This window comes from Dryobates pubescens, chromosome 2, assembly GCF_014839835.1.
Source record: "Dryobates pubescens isolate bDryPub1 chromosome 2, bDryPub1.pri, whole genome shotgun sequence".
NCBI classification, from domain to species: Eukaryota; Metazoa; Chordata; class Aves; order Piciformes; family Picidae; genus Dryobates; species Dryobates pubescens.
The window spans coordinates 46,100,418-46,124,940 of NC_071613.1; the positions used below are offsets into that span (position 1 = coordinate 46,100,418).

The window sequence follows — 24,523 nt, forward strand, 5'->3', positions numbered from 1 at the left end:
GATGCATTCAGGGATGTACAGGGTGCTGACTGCTCTTTTGAGAAGGATTTGTGGGTGATGGGGATCACAAGCTGGATACAAGTCAAGAATGATGTGTTGTTATGAAACAGACAAGTAGACAAGTTCAGCCAGAGACTCCTATGCTCAGTCTTGAGCACTGCGTATCAGAAAACCATGACAGAATGTCAAGGGGGAGCAGTGAGGATGACCAGAGCTATAGAAAAAAATACAGTGATGAGGAAAGGTGTCATGGATTGACCTTCTGAAGGACAGGCTGATGAAGGAAGCAAGGTAGCAATCGTCAAGTGTGTGAAAGGTTACCATTAAAAGAGAGGGAATCAACTGCTCTCTTTGTCTGTGACAGATAAGACAAGGAATTAGAGGCTTAAAATGAAACCAAACATTGAAACGTGAAAACAAACCAAACCCAACCCCAAACCCAATTGCTGGTAAATGTTTTTTTTGAATGGGTGAGACTATGAAGCATTTCAACAGGATTCTTGGGGAGGTTATGAAGTTTCCACCCCTAGAGAGATTTCCATGTGTTAGATTTTGGTCCTGCCCAAAGTCAGAGACAGCAGTGGAGTACTCACCTTCTAGAGATGCTGTTGACCTTCTGCTACTGTAAAGTACAAGGCAGTGGCAAAAAAAATTTGAGATTCAAGTTTAGACTTTGAGTGTGGCAGATTTCTTTTGTGGACCTTCTTAGACAGACAGCAGTAGCTTAGAAGCCACCTGACCCTAGAAATATGCCTCGATGAGTCCTGTTTTGGTCTTCTAGGACTTTCTGGCTTTTCAGAGAAGTAGTGTCTGATGTGACAGTCACTAGCACATTGAGGACCCATTCTCAGAACAGCATTTAGAATGCCACTTGAAATCAGACCCATAGTGGTGAACTTTGTATTGATGGAAATATGTGGCCAGACACCTGTGATGTTATCTTTTCAGTCTAGCATGAACTAAACTAAATGGATTTAGTATTTACTTCATCGACAGCTTTGCCAAAAGAGCATAGTTACAAGAGTCAGCAGGCCTTGGACCTACCACATAGGGTGGACACTTCTGGCTCACAAAAGTCCATTAACTCACACCAGGCTTTTCTTCCACACCACGTAAGGCGTGGAGAATGGCTTGCAACCCTGCTGCCCTTGGAGGAAGGTGACCAGCCGTTCCTTCTGTCATTACCTCTACTCCTCTGTCTCCCTGTGGTCTGCAATTGGCCCTGCTCGCTTAGCGAGAGATGGCTGGAGGTGAGCACTTCAGGAGGGCTCTCCTCCTCCTTCCACCTGTTTTTCATTCCTTGACTCACTGGCTCTAAGCCGTAAGCAGTGACGTGACAGCTGAGTCATGGACGCACCACCTGGATGCTGTCAGCATCAATCTCTCTTATAAGGATCATAGAAGAACAAAATAGAGAAGACTGTTAGGGCTTCTCATTCGTCTTCCTGCCAGCAGGGCACCGAGCCCTGCAGTGCGGTCTCTGGTTTTGTCCAACCTCACTCACACAATCCCAAGCAATGGGCTTCCACTGCTCTCCCTCAGGAACCATTCTGTGATTCAACAAACATCTTGCCAAGGAGACCACTGCTTTTCTGTGATCATTATTTAGCCCAACTTTTACTTACGTGAACAAACGACTTCATACTAATACCCACGCTAGAGTCGATTTGGTTTTATTCTTGTGAAGAAATTCAGTAAAGTTGCAAAGTTGGAGATGAAATGTTTTATTTGTGGTTTATTTAACAGTTCTAAGAGTCTCTCTGCTGCTTGCATTGTTATACAGAGCAAATGAAAAAAAAAAAGGAAAGAAAGAGAGAGATGCAGTCCCATGCCCTGGAGAGCTTACACTTCTCATTTAAAGCAAGATGCAGTGACTGAGAATGACAAGTAATGAGAAGGCAGGACAAGAGTCATATGAGAAAGGTCAGGATATTTCTAAATAAAGCCCATTGTCATGCTTTTAATTTGGGTTTATACTGAAGAGTCATCATAGATGGCTACATATTTGGGGACAATTTCACCATGTTTTAATCAAACATTTCATTTTAATCTCACAAAGCCGTCTTGCCTACTCTGCCTTGGTGCTTATGCAAAGCTTTGCTTTTACAGAAATCTGTGGTTTTCTCTTATGGTTACTCTTTCTGCCAGCTTAACCAGGCTTTCTCAAAAGCAATTGTCACAGTTAGTCTGGTTATTAAATCCCTGAGTATCCCAGAGGTACAGGAGCTGGTCCAGCTGATCCGTGCCACTGCACCAGCACTGATTCTCCTTGACCTTTGTCTCCAGTTCTCTGTCTCCTCTCCAGCAGCACCTCAAATTACCCTTACTCCATAAAGAGCAGTCAGAACTCTTCATCTGGGGCTGTTTGTCTGAACATTACAAAACAACTTGTCTCTCTACAAACCTTACAGCTGCCTCTTCTCAGCAGAGTGACTCTTCTCCACTGGGCACCGGTAAACCAGAGCAAAGGATCATGGAGTTGGACCATCTGCCCCACCTCATCCATATGTCTTCCTCTGTCTTTACACCCTGTTCACCATGTGTTTTCTACACCCAGTGGAGGTGTAAAGCCAACTCCTAACATCCTTAGCTTTGGGTCTCCAATTCTCACATCTTCCTCTTCATGCCACATGATCAACAGAAGAACAAATTTAATTCTGGGGGACGTGAGGTACAAGTTTATCATGGTAACTGAATGTTATTCCAGCAGATGCCCATTCAATGCCATCTGTCATACCTATAGGTTTGGCTATTATTTCTTACTAATTTTATTCTTGTCTTTGCCTTCAAGGGACAAATTCTCTCTGGTACCTGACTGCATGTTTTGTAAACTCCCAAAGGGAAGCCCAAATGCGCTTCAAAAGCATTTTTAATGTGTGCCTTTCATCCTGGTGGAACCAGCTGCCCATGCACATCAATTCCCTGCAGCATTTTTTTCTACTCACAGGATAGAAATAATCAGCCTCATAGCTGGGTGTGGAAATGTTGCTAAATTAAGACAAGGGATCTGGGTAAATGGTCTGAGTTCAGTTCTCTGACTTTCCAACCTTGCCCTTTCTTCTTCTGAAGTCATGAAGGTTTGGGAGTTGAGTCCTGCTGGGCATTTCAGAGGGTGACTTTTCAGTAGGAGTCAGGCTGACCCCTGCCAGGGATTTGATTTTATACACACACACATTGCTGAGCCACTTGGCCAAATACACAAGCTATATTCAGAAGGCAAGGGAAGGATCTCTTCCTTCTACTAGGCCTCCAAACTTGGATTACTCTAATTTTTGCCATAAATATGCTTAACTACTATTTTATAGCTTGTACAGAAGGCCCTAGCTCAATTTAAAAAAGCAGATGCTTAGTTGTTAGAGATAGCACAGAGTTACTCCAGCAGTCACACTGGAGAAACATTAGTTATCTAAGGAGACAAATTGAAAAAGACAAATCTGGGGCCAACCTGTTTCTCCTCAAGCACTTTGTAAACACATACTGTGAAGCATAGAATTAGGAAAGGAGACTTGAATTTGCTCTCACTGTGACACAAATCCCAGCCTTCAGCTGGTTAAGGGCAAGCCAGCTTGGCTTCTTGCATCTGCATTTGCTGTTTTAGGAAAGATGTTATTCTGCCCTGGTAGTTTGATAGGTGATGTTGCTCAGATCCTGCCTTTTGTTAATGACAGTTCTGTTTCTCTCTAAACCTACTGCACCTCTGGCTGAATACCTGCTCTGGGAAGAGGGAGCTCCCAAACAGCCTGGGGCTCTTGTAATGTTTCCTCCATCACCCTGGCTACCAGGGCCAGGTATCAGCTGCTGGTCCTGTACATTTCCTAACAGCTTCTTGGCAACACGAGCAGCCACATGAGTTTGGACCAGGCATCTTCAGCTTCAGTCATCGTCTGAGGTTTATCTGTTCCCACAGATGAATTGACTTCAGAGCATGACCCTGCTTTTGAGAGAGGGCAAGGGCAAAAGTCCCCCTGGATCAGAAGTGGAAAGCATGGCTCAGTTGCTCTGATTGACCTTTTCCAGAAAATACAGGTTGGTTTCTCCTGAGTTTGGTAAACAGCATCTGTTTTGGGGATGTGAAAGCATTCTATGATTCTGTGGTTCGGCTTTCACTGATTCTCTCCACAATTTTTTTCCACATATTTCTCCAACAGGCCTGGGGTTTGTGAACTGCAGCCTTGTCACAGCTAAATATACTTGCCCAAACACCCACATGCAAAGAGAGAGCCAGCAGAATTTGTCTTCCATGCACAGCAAGTGGATATGGTAAAGTGCAAATAGCAGCAGTTCACAGTGATCAATACATACCACAAAGTCTATGCAACTGCAATGTCTGTTTGGATTGTACACAAACCTCTTCTGCAGGACCTGTAATAGATACTGTATCAGTGCAGGGGCCATGATTCTGGCTATTTTGACCAAATTTTATGTATTGCTACAGCAGCACAACTTTCCATGGGCTGTTGCAACTCAGCCTTACAGACAGAAAGGCAAGAGCCAGCTCGTATCCTTGAGTGATGTAATACAGTGTGTTTTTCTGACATGCAGGACCCCATGTACACACTGCCTCCACGAAATGGGAGTAAATTCAGCATCCTGCTGTTAAAAATGAGTACTGTTGGAAATCCCCACTCAGAAGTGCCCAGTATTTGTGGGGAATGATGGCAGTTAATGCATTAAGCCCACCCATTTCTAAACTCTTCCCTCCATTAAGCAAAAATAATCAGTATCATTATCTTTTATGTTTTATGAATGGAAAGAATATTACACACATTCTGAACATTAACAGATTCAAATTCTCTTTCAGCAAGACTAAAGTAAGGACTATACATATCATGTTTTACTAGCTGTTGAATACATAGAGTTCCAGATAATTAATTCTGGCAATGAGAAAGATCTGTGAGTCGTGTGATGTGAGGAAGGCAACGAAGGAAGCATTTCAGAGGATCAGAGAGTATTGTTATCCATAACTTCCACCCATCACAACAAAAGATAGGAAAACAAAGCTACTCACTGGGATGGGTGAGAGTACTGAGCCAAGGTCTGTGCCTTTACTCCCAGTAATATTGATTTCAGCTTCTTAGAAGCATTTTAGTATGGCTCAGGAAGTCCTTAAGCCATGTATTGCTGGAGGTTGACAGAAATGCTGGGGAAGTATCACTGTAGACTCTGATCTTGACACTTTTGCTAAATAAGAGCTCTGAGTTGGTACAGCTCTTCTTACATTTTCAAGTTAAGGGGCAAATCCAAAATGGAACTGAAGGAAGAGTTTAGGTAGGTAAACCCAGCATTGAAATAAATAGAATAGAATAGAATAGAATAGGATAGGATAGGATAGGATAGGATAGAATAGAATAGAATAGAATAGAATAGAATAGAATAGAATAGAATAGAATAGAGTAGAATAGAATAGAATTTACCAGGTTGGAAAAGACCTCTTAGATCATTGACTCCAACCTCTCATCCAACACCACCTAATCAACTAAACCACGGCACCAAGCACCCCATCCAGTCTCTTCCTAAACACCTCCAGTGATGGTGACTCCATCACCTCCCTGGGCAGCCCATTCCAATGGCAAATCACTCTATTAAGAACTTTTTCCTAATATCCAACCTAAACCTCCCCTGGCGCAGCTTGAGACTGTGTCCTCTTCTCATAGCTCCTGTCCAATTCTAGAGACACCTAATTCAAGAGTTACCTACCTTCAGTCTCCCAGAACCTGAAATATTAACTTGTGTGCATGCCTAGAATCCTCACCACCATGGTGGGTCTTACTCCTGCTGGGTTCTGCCAGGGTTATGAATTTGGTCCAGGTCTTGCTGGTTGTGGAGAAAACCATGTGGCAGGTCACAGGCTAAGTTTGTGCTGAGAATGTGTAGCTGAGAAAGGGTGGGAAAAATCAAACCTTCTGAGAGAAAAGAAGTTGAGACAGTGCAGAAGGGGCTTTAGCTCCACAGCTGGCATGGTCCTTCAGGAAGGGGAATTGTGCATGCCAGAACTACCCGCTCTCTTTCACACTGCATTGATACCTCACTTTCCTGGCTGGAATTCACAAACAGCTCTTGGAAGAAGACTGAAACTCCAAATCAAGTAGGTGCTCTCACCACTAAACTAAAAATTATACTCACCTTTGCTCTTCCCCTCAATGAATCTTTAATTCTTTTTTAATTCTTTTTAAGCAAGGAGTCATAGATTCAACATAAGGACATGTATTGCCCTCCTCTGGTCTTCACATCTCCCCTGGGTACCTTGCTTCTTGGAAGACTGTGGCAGCCTCCCCGGGAACACAAGTTGGGATTTCTTAGGCAGCAAAGTGAGCTCCTTGTCACCCTGTAGAGATGACTAGTGGCAGCCTGGAGGAGTGTTCTGTGTTTACCTCCTGGACCATGACCTCTGGTCACACCATGTAAGGTGGCTCAGCCCTGGGGGTAGGTGTGGATTGAAAGCTCAGCCCTGAGCTCCTTCAGTCACCACCTTTCTTTGTGTTTCTCAGAAGGGAGCCCTAACCAGCCCAAGGAGTTATCATTCCTTCCTCTGCCCTGTGAATATTTCATTAATCTTACAGCAGAATAAATCCTACAGAAGAAGCTGAAGAAGATCCAACTCACAACACCCTGCAGGTCTCAGAAGGCTGCGACTATTCTCCTGGCAAACTGGAATTGTAAGTTTTCAAAAGCTGCTCCAGATCTGGTAAATGGTGAAAGAGTGGAACAAATCTCAAACATCTCAGGTTGGTGTTCACTACCAGTATGTATTGGCAAGTACATGCAATAGTTGGGAGAGGCCTGATCTATCACATGCTCTGGAAATGACTGTGAGAGATGGATCTGATAGATTTGATGGGCCAGAAACATCTAGCAACCTGAACTGGGTGACTGTGGATTGAAGCAGAAATTAAGGAGAAGGTAGCTAATGTTACCTTCATGTTCCCCTGAAATTTTGGAGCTTCAGTGTGAACTGTGTGGGCTCTTCACTGTCTGAATTTTGGAATTGTGCCTGACACTCCCCTCAGTGGTCAGGTTCTTGAGTCCTTGCACCACAGCTGAAAATGGAATTCTGAGTTAACGGCAGCAACCTCCAAAACTCCTGCTCAGCCATCACCTAATACTGAGGTCCAGACACTCTTTGTGTTTCACTAGGGGTGTTCTGTGAATGCCTTTATCTCTGGGTACACCCAGAAGCACTTGAGTCTTGCCATCCTTCAGCAGCCTGCAATGGAACACCACCTGACTCACTTGTTGAAAGACTTGGAACACCTAACTCTAAGAGGAGTTCTGGTGCTTGTCACCTCAAATGAAGAAAGGTACCTCCTTGCTGAGCAAGCAGTACTTCAGACACTGCCTGATTAGCTGATTTGGTAATTTCCTGCTCCTTGTGCTGCTGTGGTGCATCCCAAAGCAGGCACCTAACAGCACGGTGGCAGCCTGTATCAAATTTGTAAGCTGAGTGTTGTCATGTTCCTAACACTTACTGGTATATTGGTGCCAGCTGCCTCATCGATCATGGTGCTACTTGGGGAGCAAGATGCATCAGCCCATAACTCCAGGTCTCCAGGAGCATAGATCCTACCAGAGTTATATATTAAAGTCACACTGTGTTTGTCTTACAGCAATCTGATGGGGGGGATTAACTAGGTGATCACTCCTTCTCCCTGCATCACAAAGGAGCAATTAAATTATTCCCAAACAAAAACTGCTAGAATCTGACACCTAACCTAACTGCTGTTATCTCTGCAGTCTGCATGCTCGCTGAAGTGCTCAGCTGTCCTTACATATGAATTGTGTCAATTTTGCCCTGCTGAAAGTTAGAACACATTTCTTCTTCATCTGTCCTTGTTGATCCGTGGGTATAACCGACCCCGACGCAGAAAATTATTCTGGCTTTGCAGAAGGGGCTGATGAGCCTCCATTTGGAACATAGTTCCCAGCACCAGTCACCTCATTATAAAAGTGTGCTGATGCAAATAGGGAAGTTGCAAACAGGGCCCAAATGATACAAGAACTTAATTATTCAGAAAAGGGTTAGAAAAGCTACATTGTAGCTGCTGCCTTCGGAAAACAGGAGATTAAAAAAGCCACTTTAGGGGGGTTTGCAGAGCTCTGGGGGAATGGTGAGGATTCACAAACACGGGGAGAGCCGAGCTAGTGACAAATACCAGAACAAAAGGGAAATTAACAGAAGGTTAAGTAGGGATCATCGGCGAAGCGGTGTAATTTATTTGTGAATTTATTTGTACTTAGCACAGTTAATATATGGAAAATTATACTAGGGCTGTTAACGGAAACAGCTATCAGAAATAATTTTACAAGGCTTTAGACAAGTGTGGGGGCTTATAATAACGCTGTGGGATACAAGTGGTAATTCAGAGGAGAGGAAGAGGACTTACATCTTTGTCACAATCTCATCTCCTAAAACATTCAGCTGCATTGTGCTAAGTAACAGAGATGGTTGCTCTAACACGACTGTCTATACAGTTCTGAGGGAAAGGTTGTTATTTGCAAGATTAATTTCCCTTCGAGAGTCAAATATGTAGATAAGGGGAAAAAAGTAAAAATCAGAGACTTGGAGGGGTAGGGATGAGTCCTGATCTCAGCGGCAGAACAAACCCCGAATGATTCCAGGAAAAAATGCTGGATGTGCAGCGGGATGTAACTGAGATGAGATCTGGTCAAGAAGTGCTTGCATTCCTGATGGGAAAGCCTTGATGTCCTCTCCTTAAATTTCAAGGAGAGCTGACAAAAGAGTCCTAAGTCCTTTCAGGGCATTTCTGCAGTTCTTGGAAGAAGCCTGTGTGTCACTATTTGCATACGATGCCTCCAGGCCATCAGCTTCAACAAGCGCTGGATCAAGCACAGCGGCTCGCTTCCTCCGACCTGCAGTTTTGCCTGTTTTAAGATAAGACAGACTGCTTTCAGCCGCGGTGAACCCGCTGGAAATTCACCCTCCTTATGCACCAAGGAAGCGGGAGACCCCGAAATGTTGCCCTTAGGAAATATCACTGTACTAATTTTTAAATTTTTTTTTTCCCTCCCCTGCACCGAAGCTTAACCCACCGCTGTAAGATGCGTGGGTATGATCACAGCTTACTCTCTAGAGGGGAGATCCCTGCAGGCAGTGAAGGATGCGAGAGCTCCCGCGGTACTTGCACCGTTTACTCTGAAAATCAAAGGCAATTTAATCACGAATTCTCGACTGGGGGGAAACACCCACCACCACCACGCCCCCCGACCCCCCCTTGATTTGGACCCATTACTAGGCAGGGAAAGCTACAAAATATAGTGCTGTGATCCAACCTAAACTCTGCTAAAGGCATTTCTCGTCAGAGTGCCACTTCCACCTGACGGTCTCTGCCTGCCATTCTGAACCCGGGACTGTAGCAAACTTGAATTGCACTTGAATGCGCTGAGGAGCAAGAATCACCCGCGATGCCGTCCTGTTTGTCTTTGTGCCGCCGAGGCTGGACGGGGGGAGGCTGAGGAAGCCCCGGGAAACACTGCTGCCTGCCCGACAGAGCTTGGTGGCGGCGGGCACCTCACCCCGGCGCGTCGGGGAGTCCGGCCGCGGCCCGGGCATTCGCCCAGGGGCCGTCCCGCCGCGGGATGTAAGGCACAGGGAAAGGGATGGAGGGAGAAAGGGGTTTCGGGTGACAGGTGAACGGGACAATGCGACGCTCCCCTCACTGTCCCAGTTTCAGTGGGACGCAGTTTGGGCGGTATCTGCAGGGACTCCTCCAGCGCCGGTGACAGTGGGGCGGGGTGGATTTCCCCACCCCTCCCAGTGCCAGCCATCGCGGGGCTGGAGAACCCGGTCATGTGCGGGACGCCCCGCCGCTTCTCCCCTCCCCTCCGACTCGGCGGGCGGGCTGGTGGCGGCTGACGGGTGCATCGTGGGCCGCAGCGGCGGCGGACCCCCGAGGTTCTCCAGGCGGCTCCGCCCCGGCCCCGCAGGTGGGTCCGCCCGTCCCGCCCCGCTCGGCTCCGTGCCCCACACGTCGGGGCGGTGACAGGGGCGGGCGAGCCCGTCCCTCCCTTGGGGACGAGGGGCAGAGCCGGGCCCCCGCTCGCCGCGGCGACGCCCCCGAGCCGGCCCAGCCCCGCCGGGCGGACGGGGCGCCGCGTCCCCTCGGAGCGGAGCGGGGTGGTGGCGTCTCTCGGCAGCAGCATGGCGGGGCGAGCGGCCGGCCGGCGGGCGGGCTGAGGCGGGGGCCGGGCGGGGAGGCGCCGGCGGCGGGGGGTTCACCGCCTTTTCTTGCCGTCCCCCGCAGGGAGCGGCCGGTCCCCCGCGCCACCATTGCCTCGCACGGTAAGGAGGACCTGCGCGCCGTCGCCGCCCGGCTCTGGCAGCGGAGGAGGCGGCTGCTGGCCGCCGCCGGGCTCGCCCTGGCCATGGCCGTCGCCCTGCTCGTCGCCGTGCCCCTGCTTCTAATGCAGGCACCCGCCGAGAGCGGTGCCCACTACGAGATGATGGGCACCTGCCGCATGATCTGCGACCCGTACAGCGGCGGGCGACCGCCTGGTCCCGGCAGCACAGCCGCCGTGGAGGCCCTGCAGGACCTGGGCGCCAACCCCCCGCCGCCCTTCGTCCAGGGACCTAAGGGAGAGCCGGGGAGGCCGGGCAAGCCGGGCCCCCGCGGACCCCCCGGAGAGCCGGGCCCGCCGGGTCCGCGGGGCCCGCCGGGGGAGCGGGGCGACGCGGGGAAGCCAGGGCTGCCTGGGCTGGCGCTGGCGGGCGCGGGCGGTGGGAGCGGCGGCGGGGCGGCGGCGGGCGGCGAGGCGGCGGGCGGGCTGAGCGCCGCCTTCAGCGGGCCGCGCATCGCCTTCTACGTGGGGCTGAAGAGCCCCCACGAAGGCTACGAGGTCCTCAAGTTCGACGACGTGGTGACCAACTTGGGCAACCACTACGACCCGACCAGCGGCAAGTTTACCTGCCAGGTGCGCGGCATCTATTTCTTCACCTACCACATCCTCATGCGCGGCGGCGACGGCACCAGCATGTGGGCCGACCTCTGCAAGAATGGGCAGGTGAGTCCCCGCCGCTCGTCCTCCCCGCCCCAGGTACACCCAATCCGCACCCCGGCCCCGATGCCGCCCGCGGGTACCGGCCGTCGCCGATTCCGGGGAAAGAAGTAGCCGGAGCATCCTCCCCGCCGTCGGAGCGGGGGTGGTGCGCGGCAGGGAGCAGCTTCAGAGCCGCCACAGATTACAAGCCACCGGCTTGCAAACTTTCTTAGCGGGATGGGGCAAAGGAGATAGCATAAAAGAAGCGAGAAATGGGGTGGGAGGGAGGGCACAGGAGGTAGTGGAGATTCTGGGGGTGCTGATGGAGGTGCTGGGGAAGAAATGCTTGGGGGGGGGGGGGCTGATGAAGGGACTGGGGAAGAAGGGTTGGGGGTGCTGGGGAGGAGGTGATCGGGGGACTGATGGAGGCACTGGGGAACAGGGGCTTGGGGGACTGATGGAGGGGCTTGGAGGGCTGATGTGCCCTGTGGCTGTGTCGCCAGGTGCGGGCCAGTGCCATCGCCCAGGACGCAGACCAGAACTATGACTACGCCAGCAACAGTGTGGTGCTGCACCTGGACTCTGGCGATGAGGTGTATGTCAAGCTGGATGGAGGCAAAGCACATGGAGGCAACAACAATAAGTACAGCACTTTCTCTGGCTTTCTTTTATACCCTGATTAACATAAAACAAGCAACACCACACATCTGGCCCTACCACTGATACTTGTAGGGCTGGCTGGTGTTTCTGTACCCCGTTGTGCCGCTGTTCCTGCTGGCGTCCAATGTCTCCACAGGTCACTTTAGCTTCATTGTCATTTTGTACTTTTTTGTTTGTTTGTTTGTTTTTTACTCCTGTGGAAATGAAACAGAAGTGAAACAAAGCAATCCCCTCCCTTACTCTCCCTCAATTGCTCTGACCCTCCTCCCCTTTGTCAGCCTTGGTGTTTTGTGTGTCACATGAGGAACTCGGCAGCTTGAAGTGGTTCCTGGGGGTGAAAGAGGGCCCAGAGTTTGGACTGTGCCTCACGTGGAATTTGAACCAGTCACAATTTTTCATCAATGAGTATTAATTACGATGATGAATTTTCAGATCAACTACTCATGAAGTGGGACCGAACCATAACTGTTTTTAATTCTGCTGCTTTGTTTGTATGGGGTCAAGTGTAAACTTTTCTTTTCTGTGCAATGCAATGCTCGTGTGAATGACGGTGTCATTAACGTCAGACCTGTTCCTGTCTGCAAAAGAATTCAGTCATTGACCACAATCACCCAAATACCACATTAAATTATGTTTTTAGACAATGCCTTCTTGCTGTCTGTCTCTTCCAGTGTCACAAAGGAATGCTGTGGTGGTGCCACTGGAGGGTGGGAGGTGAAACAGAGGGTCACTTTGGTCCATTAGGTTTTGCAGGAATATTTAAAGTTAGGATGGGGCACCTTGCCTTGGTCTTGATTACGGTTCAAGGAGGCTGGCAAGGAGCAGGAGAGGAAAAAAAGCTTCACCTTGATGTGGTTTTGTAAAAAGAAGGCACACAGTCATCCAGAGGTGAAAGTGGGGGTGTGGAGCGGATCTCCTAAACAGATTTACTGGGTTTGAGCCTGATCCAGGGGTTAGTGCAGTACAGGAAAAGTGGTTTAATCAGTGATTATGGAAAGCTGTGTGTCTGTAACACTTGACAAATGTAAGAAGGCAGTAGGGCAAAGACTCTGTCTAAACCCCTGCACATGCCATGCATATGTGGGTTGGAAACTATACCTGACTGTAGGTCGGTCCTCACAGGCTGGGTGAGAAAGCTCAACAAGACTGACAGATCACTTGGAAAAGTTTTCTCCTGCTGGCCTTCAGTAAGTTCCAGGCACTCTGTGTCCTTTTAAAAGCACAAGGATGTGTAACTAGTGTGAGTGGTTCTGAGCCTTTGGTGGAGGAGATGCATCTATCCTCATCCCCCCCAGCAGGTAACCTCCTCAGGATGGGTAAATTTGGGTTGCTCTGCTGAAGATAAAGAGCTAAGTTGATTTACAAAAGCACTTTCATTTTAATGCCTTGCAACTTAATTTTTCTCTCCTGAAGGTCTTGCCTCCCTATCAGCTTACTGCCTTTTGCAGTGTTAGTGCAGTTTCACAGGTAAGAGACAGGAGCCAGGATGCGATGGCTCTGCCAGGGCTGGAGCTTTGCCCCTGCCCTTGCACTACAGGGGAAAGGGGAATCACGTCCAGGATGAGCTTGTTCAGCCCCACTTTGGGGCAGCTCAGTGATGATCAAGTTCTTACAGTCTCTTCTGTCTCCTGCCTAATCCTCACTGGGTATTGTCTTCTTGTTGGCTGGAAGAGGAGGGTCAGAGAGAAAAAACAAATCCTCCCTTCATCCCATCCTCAAACATCCCCCAGCTGAGGGAAGCAGAGTTCATAACCAGGTGCTTGTGTCAGACGCTTATCAATCTCTAATGTCTTGTCCATTTGTACTATTTAGAATATGATTAAAACCAGTGTTTGAGGCCCAAATGAAGTATAATTGCTATGGATCCTCAATTCCCCCCAGATCTGTAATCCTTTTTGACTATTCCTCCCCTCCCCTCCGATGAAATGGAGCTTAGACACAAAGCCCTCGGTTTAAATTTCAAAAAATTAAAATTGACATGCAGCAGCATTAGCAGGAGCCAGGAGGAATTCTAAGGAGGTGCCTGGGCTCTGCTTTATCCTTTGCATTAAGAAGCAATTTGTACTTCTAACAAAGACCCAACTGTTCCCCCTTGGCAAAAGGGCAATGAAGATGCCTTGCAAGGGAATTGCTGTTCACAATACTTAAACAAATTTGAATCTTAGATTTTTAAATCTGTATTCCCTGGTGGAGCCTGCTCCTCGCAATTCAAATGCAGGGCTGGTGGTGTGTGCCTGCCAAGGTGTCAGGAGCTAAGCGGATGATGGATTGATGAGGCAATGGGAAGACACAGGCTCACAGTGGCGGTTTGCCCCGACAGTGATCTATGTATCTGCACATTATCAATGTCATGAGGAGGCTTGAACCACCCTCACTAGATGTCTCATTTTCCACTTATCTCTTATGTACTAATTATCAGGCTGGATAATTCCCCAGGATAGAAACAACAAAAAAAAAGTGCCCGTTGCTACTCCACTGACAGTTTACACAATCGATAGAATGAATGTCTCCCTCAGCTGCTCGCAGGCTTTTTTGTTTCCTCTCCTCATTGCAGAGACCTCTAAGGTTGCCTCTGTGGGGGGTTGATGGCTCTCACCCAGCATCTGCAGCGGTTGCTGCTTGGACAGGCTCCTCCATCCCGGTCATCGTGGTACTAGCTCAGTGTGTGGGTTGGTTGGTTTGAAGTAACCTAGGGAAAAGCAATGGGAAGATGAAAAACTTTAGTGCTTGGTGGTGCTGCTGTCCAGGAAAGCAGAGGCAGCACTGCAGATGGGGATGGCAGTCCCTGTGCTGCAGGTGGCTGTGAGTGAGAGCAGGAGCCTAGTAAGTAACCCTCAGTGGGCTTCTGACCCTCTGGGCTTCAGCTGGGCTCTCTTCTGCTTAGATGGGGTCCATGTGTTCTGTATGTTTCATGGCACAAAACGAAGGGGCTATCTGTAGTGGGGATACCCTGATTGTGTGGTTTGCATTAGGGGAGAATGAATGTGTACTCAGAGGTTGGCTTTGGGACCATCTTTCACAAATGACACTGACCTCTCAAACAGCCATTAGCCAGTGTCTGCTCAGGAGGTCAGACCCCTCAGAGTGGCTATTCTACATGATGAGTAAAGAAAGTGCTTTTAAAAATAGTGAGGTGATCAGGTGTGATGTGAAAACCTCCCTGAAAGGAGTGGAAGGTCAGCATATTAGACAACAAGATGCTTCTATTTTGTACCTAGCTGCATGCCTAAGTTAAAATAATAATAAAAAAGTTAAGGTAAAAAAACCCCTAGATGTGGTTCATATTTGCAAAGCAATTCAGATATTGCAGCAGCAAATCCCTGATCTTTGTGTTACTAATGTGAATCCTTGACCCTTGTACTGTGTACTGGCAGCGCTGGCTGTGAAAGGGATCCCTGCAAGAGACGGAGTGGAAAGACATTGAACACAGCCATAAAACACTGTGGAAAGGGAAATAGGGGAGCTGCTGAGAGACCTGAGAGGGGTGTCAAACATTCCTTGTCTGTGGCCATTCCCTGGAGAAGGTTGTTTAGGTTTCTCTCCCCTCCTGCAAGCCAGTGGGCTAGTGGCTGGGCAGTTCTTCTTTTCTGACCTTCATTGTCTTGGGGAGCTCCTGGCAAGTCTCTAGAAGATGGGTGAGGAAATCCTGCTTTGGAATGAGTGAAGCAGGTTAGCTGCTAGGGTTACGTTTTCACCAGTCAATGCCCAGAAAGAGTTTTTTGAGGATACCTGTGCTGCAAGAGCAGCTAGATGTCTGATGCCCCACACAAAGTTTGGTGTCTGTATTTTCCCGGACCTGGACCTGTCATTTTCTCCTTAATGCTCATCCATCCATTTGTAGTGTGATACCTGGGTTGATGTGGCCACACTGGTCCCTGCAGCAGGGCAACAGAGCCCCACATTTGGGTTCTCTTCCTTCTGCTGTTAGAAAAGCAAAGTGCTCCTCTTTGTGCTTCATGGCTTTACACATGTGCATTGAGCCCTGCTTTGGTCCTGGGCACTTTTCTTGGTGAATTAATGGTTGCTTATTTCCTTGCTTTTCTCCTTCAGTGGCTTACGGTGCTTGGATGGATTTAATATGTGAGCTCAAAGTACAAAGGGTGGTTTTGGTGGATGCTCATATGATTTTTTCTCTTTATGCCAGAAACTGATTATATTAAAGGGGCCAGTGGCAAATAGAGGCAAAATGTAAATATGTATTTAAAGTAATATGTTTGTGTTAAATACTTTTTTCCTTTCCTTTTTTTTTTCCTTTTGTAGCATGCCAATTCCTTTTTTTTCCCTTTCCTTTTATTGTGATTCTCCTGAACTCTGGGGAAAAAAAAAAGTGCTAAGATCCTGTGTCTTAGTGTTGTTTCTGGGATAAAGGAGCCTCTCAGAATAAAATAAAGACTAACTGAATCTTCACTGACTTTGAGACTACAAGGAGGTTGGTCATTTTTGCTGTGAATGTCTGCATCATGCAGAGACTTGGAAGATTAATTGCAGATGAGAGAGGTAAACTGTGACTGTGTGGACACCCTGGCACTTACAGATGAGAACCTGCTTGCAGCTGGTTTCATGTCTAATGGCAGAAAGAGGTTCAGCTTGATTATAAGCTATGGATAACATCAAATGAAGGCCTATTTGTCTAGACCAAGCCCATGCTAGTTCATAAGTTAATCCACAAGAGAATTAGGGTCTTTACTATTTCTTGAGCCTACCATTCTCCCTTGAGCAAGATTCACTTCTGAAGGCTACAGGAGGGATTACAGCAGGGATCTAAGCCCTTTCCTCTTGGTTTATGACCAGATCGTTTCTTACTGGCCTTAAGGATGAGTTGGAAGAGGCCAGTAGAGGGCAATGCTGGTTCCCTGGAAAGGCCTGGGGGACAGAGGCGTTACCTCCTGGGTAGGCAAAAAGCTGTTGCAGGCTTGAACATACATCGAAATGACCCTTCTCTCCCCTTATTTCAGGTTGAAGTCCTGACAGCTGGTTGTTTCAGGTCACAGCCCAGAAGGTGCTGAGACACTCTGTTTTGGCCATTGCCACAGAGATCTCACCAGGATCTTGCTCTCAAGGTTTTGCAGAGTGAAATTTGGAAGGAGCTGTGACTTACGGCCCTGTTTCCTCTTTGAAGGAGCCATAAATGCCCATCTTCTTTGGGTTCTTCCAGTTAAAAAGTAGCCTGAACTAACCATTACCCTGTTTGGCACAGCTCTGCATTCTAACAAATTTTCTTCACAGAGGGCTGATGGCGTATCCCTCTCCCTGTTGCGTTTGCTCCTGGTTTGGTTTTTGGCATGAGCTAGGATGAAAACAGAAAAGGCCTATTTGATCCCTGTGATCTGCTTCCCTATTAATGCAGGATTATGTCCCCCAGCGTGCTGTGAGCACGGTGACATGGAGAGCGTGGCTTGCCTGCAGCCTTTGGCTGTGCTTCTCTCAGCGAGGGGACATTCACATGATCCTGGCTCTTCTCTTTGCTTGCAGCTGCCAGATCATATCTAGAAAAGCAAACAAACAAACAAACAAACAAATATCCACCCCCAGTCCTGAATGCAGCTGGAATGTTTTCTTGGTGCCATTTCTTTTTGTCAACAAATTGCTTATTGCTGATGTGTTTTGATGTGATCCCCATCCTAAAGATGAGAGGTTTGCTGCTGAGGATGGGGGAGAAACATGCCCAAGAGAATACCTTGTTTGAAGATGTGAGCACGGGCTTTAAGAACAACGAGTCTTTGTCCAATCACAGTTTGAAGATGCAGCTTCGATGGTGTGATAATGCAGAAAGTGTTTTAACTCCTTGGGGAGGAAGCTGCCTTTCAGGCAGTGTCTTGCTCTTCCCTCATTATTGTAATGCTGTTCCTGAAACTTTGCATCAGCCGTGCTGTGCTGCAGCATGTGAATGTGTGAGGTGATGGAGATCAGATCCAGGTGGGTTTCTTTCTGTTTTGTTTTGGTATACAGTTGAATTCTTGATGTTTGCTTCTCCTTCTCCTGGCATCTTATTTTTCATGGAACTGTCCTTCCCAGGAGCTGGGAGCCTGAGGGCCAAAGTCTGCTTTCCAGGTACACTGATCTAATTCTTCTCAGCCTTGGTTTTTCTCAACATTCATGTGTCAGAATCAATCCTTAATTACATTACATGTAGCTACCCTCAAACTGCTGGTGTGGCATTTGGTTCCTGTTATTGGGGATGCATTATAATGAATCTCAGTCTTTGTACCCTAGAGATGGAGATGGTCCAGCTCCAATTTGTGTCCTGTCCAGTAAGTTTCACTACATAAATACCTTTCAGGGAAAACACCTTTAGCATCTGCAGAGAGGATGGAGGAGCTTCTTTTGCCATCATATAGCAACCTGCCTAGGAAAGAGAGGTGTCAAATACCTCTGAAGCTTAGCACCTCCAAGATCCTGCTGAGTGCATTGCTGCGGCTGAGAGAGTTTGGATGATAAACTTTAGCCCTCTCAAAAGGCAAAGCATCCTCAAGGAGCAGCACTGTGCTGCTGTTTATCAATTTGTATGAGAATGAAGCTTGAATGCTATTACAGCTGAAACACTAATTAAGCCAATAAATTCCTTTGTCTTTTTTTTTGGGTGTGTTGGCCATTAATATGCAAAATCCCATTGACTCCAGCAATTCCATAATTCACAATGCATAGTGTTGTTACATGTTGACAGTGTACACTATGACGTCTTCAAAAGACACTGCTGTGCATAGTAGGAATACTGCTGTGATCCCAGTTAAACAGTCACAGGCTGGGTGAGTCACAGTGCTGCATGCATCAGGTTCTACCAAAGCCTTGGCTGGCAGTGAGGGGTAGGAAGGCCACACAGAAATATGTCTCAGTTCAGCATACACTGTGTCTCAATGGCTATTTGCACTTTCTATTGCTTTCAAAATTATGGTGGGAAAGAGGAAAGTTGTTACAGCTGTTCACAACTCTTCACAGAAAGAGTTATTGGCCTTTGGAATCGGCTTCCCAGGGAGGTGGTGGAGTAACTGTCCCTAGAGATGTTCAAAAAGGGATTGGACATGGCACTTGGTGCCATGGTTTAGTAGTCATGAGGTCTTGGGTGACAGGTTGGACTCGATGATCTCTGAGGTCTTTTCCAGCCTTATTGATTCTATGATAAAAAAGGCTCAAACTGATATGAAGAGAAAATAATTGTAAAAGAAAATGTCTATTTAGATCAAAGCAAGGCAGGTCTTTAAAAAGTCTTAGCTTGAAGTCACTTCTGATGGGGTAATCTAAATAATCTTTCAAAGAAAGGTTGTTCAAAGCTGTGAGAAGGGAGATGAGACAGACAGGAAGGCTACTCAGAGATGTAATGTTTTCTCTTCCAGAGAACAGGCTGTTTTGGCAGCCTAAGACAGGAAAAAGGAGTCCATGACCACTGAACCCTGCAGTGACTCCTTGCCTAAAATTGCCATTTGCAACATCAAAATAAGTTCTGCTCAAGTACTTTCCAACACCTTTCCCTAGGGCAGCAAAATCAGGGGGAGATTGTAAGGAATAATTGTCTTTTTGCCTCATAATACTTAATTGAGATTTTGTTGTCTGTTTTTCCTTACATTTGGACTTGTTAGCCTCCCCAGGTCTGTAACAGCTCTGGTCTCTTTTACTAGGTGTTCTTTATGGGGTTGGTCTGATCTCCCTCAAAGCAGGTGCAGGTGGCTTTAGTGGGGTGGGAGCAAGGTTAGGTTTAGTCTTTTCTTGGCATGTCGTGGTGGTGAGCTTTTTTGTTACTGTTCTTAATTCCAGTGAAGTTATTTGATTTGGCCTTGGCATAATCAATGAGCCTCTGTATTGATATGTATGGTCTTCGGAGCAGAGCATGGGATGGATGTGCTTTTACTTCAGAACAGTACAAATCAAATACAGAGCCACTGAATCGACTTGTGGTTGGTGTTTTCTGAGAACTGCAACTCAGATTTCCTCTTCCGTTTCCTACTAGGGAGGTACAGTTGAGAGCACTGTAGTCTACTGTGATCCCTGTGTGTGCAGAAGCTGCATGGTGGCTTTGGAGAATGGAAGATTTCATCTTTGGAAGATCTCATCTTTGGAAGATAGCATCTTCGATTCCAGGCACAATTCCAAAGGAAGCAGAATCCTTGATAGCTGGTCCAAGCTAATCTTTTGAGTTACTGCACTACCTACATACATACAACTAACCACAAGCAGTCCTTTTACTTTTCTGTTAGTGGACTAATAGGATTGCCAAGTTTTACTTTCTTAAATGGGTCTTAAATGGGAAGTAGTTTGTTTCATGGGAGCAAGATGCTTGGGGAATGAATTTAAGCCATTGGCTTGTAGTCCCTGGAAACCTCTGTGTTCCAGCAGACTTTAAATTAGAAAATGGACCTTGCTTCTCATACCAGATTTCTCAAACTACTTTCTCCAAGCAATAGCAAAGCAAACTTGTCAGGTAGGCAGGGATTCACTGCAATAGCTAAATTCTGAAGTATTTGTAAGTGTTTAACAGCTGATTCACTCCTGGAAATCACTGAGTGAACTACAAGAATCTGGATTGCTTAAGGAGGTCAAAAAAAGTGAATATCACAGTCTCCTTCTGGCCTGGAAAATCCATGAACTGTGTGTGAAAAAGAAGTATCAATAGCAGCAGAGCTGAGCTCTTGAAAATTTGTCTTAGCTGTCATAGAGTGGTGGTGGGAGGGACCTGTGACAGAACGAGAGGACACAGTCTCAAGCTGCACCAGGGGAGGTTTAGGCTGGATGTTAGGAAGAAGTTCTTCCCAGGAAGAGCGATTGGCCATTGGAGCAGGCTGCCCAGGGAGGTGGTGGAGTCCCCATCACTGGAAGTGTTTAGAATGAGACTGGATGAGGCACTTGGTGCCATGGTTTAGTTGATTAGAGGGTGTTGGGTGATAGGTTGGACTCAATGATCTTGAAGTTCTTTTCCAACCTAGTTAATTCTGTATTCTGAATAAGGCTTGTGGTTCACAGAGTTTTTTGGGGTAACACTGAGTGATGGCCCCTATCTGCAAAGTGAGGTCAGTTACTGCCCTTGGGCAGTTTAAACTCACCATATCTACAAGGTTTGAACAGAAGACTTCGGGGGGCAGAAGGGCCTGGTAATTTCCCATGTGTTTCCCTGCGGGTTTCTCTGTTGGTAGCAATCCCTTGGGCAGGTGCCAAAGTCAGCATCAGGTAATGAAGAGAGAGCTGCAAATGTAACAGATGTGGAGTTGTCCACTTCCTTTCTCTCTTTTACTGCTGATAAATAAGAAAATGATCTGCAACTGCAGCAGATTACATTCAAAACAATGGGGGGAATATTGCAAATATCAGTCATATGACTCTCACGTATGAATCTCTTGTACAGCGGTTACAAAGCCCGTTGGGTAACGTACTCTGAGACCAGTTGTGGATGGTGTGTTGCCAGGACAGTGGGATGATGCCAAAGTGTGTCCTGTGCTGTGTTCAGTGTCATTGCTAGTGCTGGGACTGACGAAGTCAAAGTCCTGTCTGTTAACTCTGTGGATGACACGACGACAGAGAAGGGGATTGAAATCAGAATGACCTTGACGAAAAAAGAGGAAAGGGATGTGAAAAAACAGGAGAAAATTCCAGAGGTCTACCCAGAGACCTGGAGGCACTCTCTGGCATGGATGTGTCCCCAGAAGATGGAGGAGATGTGGGAATGCCTGAGAACAGTAGGTAGGAAGCTGTTTCTCAGGATATGGAGGATCACTGACTAAACATGAGGTAACTGTGTGTGCCAGAAAAGCCAGTGTACATATTGAGGTGTGCACATATTTTGCTGTGCTATCTGGAGAAGAGCCTCTAAGGGCCCCTCCTGGGCTTTCCTCCTGAGAGGAAAGAGGGATGGATTGGACTGCTCATCCTGAAGAACGGGGTGTGGGGAGCACAGGGGGATAGTCCTTAATGGCAAGAGAGAGAGGGAAATGTGTTCTCTTTGCTCACTTGGATAGGAAGAAAGATGGCCTTGAGATGCAGTAGCAAGGTCACACAGAAAGAGAAGCTTTCAGATGGTGCAGCATGGGAGCAGGCTGCCTCAGAAGGCTGTGAGTCTCCAGCACAGAAGATTTCTAAAAGTGTATTAGACATCCATCAGATTTGGCTGTAGCATGGCTGGGGTGGGGTGGGGAGCCAAGCCAGATGACTCCTCAAGATCATATGCACTATTGATTTTCTATCACTCTTTCTTTCTCTGTGTGTCTGCAGACTTCTGTACATACACATCTGCTTGCCTCTAATACAGCCCTCTAAACATGAAGTTTAGTGTGTTTCCATGACCCAGGTGATACTTTCTGCAGACTGGAGTGACTGCATCTCTGTTAAGGCCATTTTGGAATAGTTAGATTTTCCTATTAGATTTTTCCATCTTGCTTCTCCTGGACAAGACCAATGGCCTTGAGGGTCACTCCACAAGAAATGGAAGTGCTGCCAGGCTGGGCTGCCAGTGTAGACACTGTCAGTGGGGCTGGGAGGTGCCAGCTGCTGCTGGAGGATGGAGTGCAGGAAATGTTCCTGCTGGTGCTCATCTCTGCTTGGCTGTCTGCTTTGGTGTGGTGGCACAGAAGCCACGTGGCAAGTAGCTTTCCTTGTAGGGGTGAGGAGGAGATGGAGGTGTACAAGGTAATGAAGTGCAGGCAGGGTGTACTGGTGGAAGAGCTTTTGCAGGGAGTGAGTCTCTACAGCTAAGCCCTGCATCATCCCTATTTTTGTATCTCCAGGCTGCTACAGCTCATGCTGCCCAGGATCCCTGCCCAAATCCTATTGGGTGACTGTGCATAGGTGTTATCAGCACTCTGAATGCTCTTTTGGCATGGCCTCTACAAATCTGAGCACGTTATTTTTGCATGTATGGTAGGAAGATGGAAACCTGGATGTGCTGTTCAGGTTTCTAAAGGAATCTAGCATTCAGGTCCCTTTGAAGTCCACAGATGCAAGAAACATATCTCTGAGCTGCAGGAGCCCTGCATGTATGTGCCTGGTGTACCAGAGCACAGCACTGTGAGGCTGAGCCTGAGAAGAGCTTAACACTCACTGCTTTCACCACCCCTCCCCACCAGTGAAGATGCTTCAGAACTTTTTACTGTATTTTTCATCTTTATAACCTGCAGGTTATCTCTTAAAAACAACCAACATAACCCCAAGCTTTTCCCCCATGTAATTCACCAGTAGTGGCTGTGTGTGAGTGATTCAGAGGCTTATCTCAAAGCTCTGACTCCCTGGATCCCTGTCACTTTAATTACCTGTAGCCCCTTTGCCCAGCACCTCTCTTTTTTTTGGAGGGGCTCTTTCTGAGGTCTCCAAGTCCTAATGCTCTTCCAGATGCGCCAGTTCTACGTGTGAAAAAGAATAATATTCATTGAAAGAAAAGCCTTGAAATATAAAAAAAGAAAGAGGTGAACACAGCATAATTGTGGTTGTGGATTTTGTTCATTTTCCTTCCTATCAGATGAGATCACAAAGGGGGAAAAACGATCATTTTTTTCAAGAGAAAAACCGAAAATCCCACTGTTAGAAAGTTCATGTTTTTCAAGTCTCAGCTTGAGTTTGCTTTTACTTCATTCACAACAGTGTGACTATCCTCGTTTCCATCCTGGGCTGGCGTTTCTATATTTAATCCTCCTCAGGACGCAGTTTAGAGTGCCCGTGCTGACTCACACTTCATTAAGAGTCACAAACCGACTCCGGCAATGCAATGGCCACCACGAGGACCCGCGCTTCTCGCAGCTGAACTGAGCGGAGCTGAGCGCCTGGCAGAGCCGAGCCCACCAGAGGAGGATGTAGTGCTATCAGCCACCGCTGGCTCGACGTTCGGCTGAACTGCCGTCACCGGCTTCGCGCGGTGGGGTGGCGGTGGGGTATGTGACAGCGGCTGAAATGAGATCATTGGGAAGTGAAATCAGATTCAATTGCATTAGGAATTCACGGCAGATGAAGCTGGCAGAGGTGCTGCAGAACCAGCAGCCCATTGCTGGGCTCACTGTACAGCTGGTTAATATATTTATTACATCTCTCTCCCAGATTGACTCTGAGCTTAAATTAAAAAAGAAAAAGGAGAAAAGAAAGTTTATTTTTCCTCTTAGTTCCTCACCTGGTGGTTTTGCAATACTTGGCTCTTCCCTGATGATTGATTGGATTTGTGAACTTATTAGATGCGTCAGTAAGGTGAGCCACAGAAAGAAGGAGTTAGGCTTGGCACAGGGAAATAGCTTATCAGATTCTTCTGCTTCCCCTGTGCACCTCAGGTCTGTTGTCACTTGCAGTGACCAACAGCAGGCTTTTCTGATCTACTGGCAGCTCGTCCTCATGGCCCAGTAGTGACACTCATCGAGATTCAGAATGGGATGTGTAGCTTGGGTAGTTCACAGCTGATTGTCTTGCAATACACTAGCAGAGCAGAGGTGTAACAGCAGTCACTGGTTGGTGCTTGCCTTTTCTGCCCAGTGAAGGGTTCTCCACCAGCCTCCTCTGGGAAGCTTCTCTCCTGCCTGACAGGGACCGCATTTATTTTGATGATAACAGCATGCATTGCTGTAGAGCTATTCATAACTCACAGAGCTATTTGGACTTTCCACCTCTAACTGAAATAAAACATGATCCATATGTGTCACTAGGAAGAAAAATCACCCTTTCTTTGGCTAGGTCACTCATCTCACCTCCTCCACCATATACCGGTTTTGTCCTCTGTGCTCTGGTGTCCATGAAAATGTGACTGGAGGGAGGGTACCCAGCTCACTGCTATCCCTTGCTGCCTGCATTGGCATGTGATGGGACCATGACGCAGGGTTACTGTACAGAAGTTATGGAGTTGGGTGGGGTTGGACTGCTATTGTGTCTTAGACAGCAGAATTTGGGTCTCTGACTGTCACAACAAACCTCTGGAGGC

At 47.4% G+C, this 24,523-nt stretch overlaps 1 protein-coding gene and 1 long non-coding RNA gene across 4 annotated transcripts; both read left to right on the forward strand.

Moving 5' to 3' along the window:
* Positions 1 to 1,821: 1,821 nt before the first annotated feature.
* LOC128897991 (uncharacterized) lies at positions 1,822 to 4,539 on the forward strand. The gene is made up of 3 exons (XR_008462655.1): positions 1,822 to 1,923; positions 3,908 to 4,026; positions 4,149 to 4,539. It is a non-coding gene; the product is annotated as an uncharacterized LOC128897991 (long non-coding RNA).
* A 4,887-nt stretch (positions 4,540 to 9,426) lies between these two features.
* C1QL2 (complement C1q like 2) lies at positions 9,427 to 12,296 on the forward strand. Of its 3 annotated transcripts, none has more exons than XM_054168780.1 (3): positions 9,427 to 9,596; positions 10,260 to 11,016; positions 11,496 to 12,296. In XM_054168780.1, coding segments are annotated over exons 1-3 (939 nt in total). In that variant the 5' UTR covers positions 9,427 to 9,594; the 3' UTR covers positions 11,676 to 12,296. The 3 variants fall into 3 exon arrangements, with proteins under 3 accessions (XP_054024755.1, XP_054024769.1, XP_054024762.1); XM_054168794.1 differs by lacking the exon at positions 9,427 to 9,596 and adding an exon at positions 9,847 to 9,942; XM_054168787.1 differs by lacking the exon at positions 9,427 to 9,596 and having other exon boundaries at positions 10,006 to 11,016.
* Positions 12,297 to 24,523: the final 12,227 nt, after the last annotated feature.

Excerpts from the sequence above, each read along its gene's own strand:
- C1QL2 (XM_054168780.1), top strand. Across the intron at positions 11,017-11,495 it reads ACCTCTGCAAGAATGGGCAG|GTGCGGGCCAGTGCCATCGC; the intron begins GTGAGTCCCCGC and ends CTGTGTCGCCAG.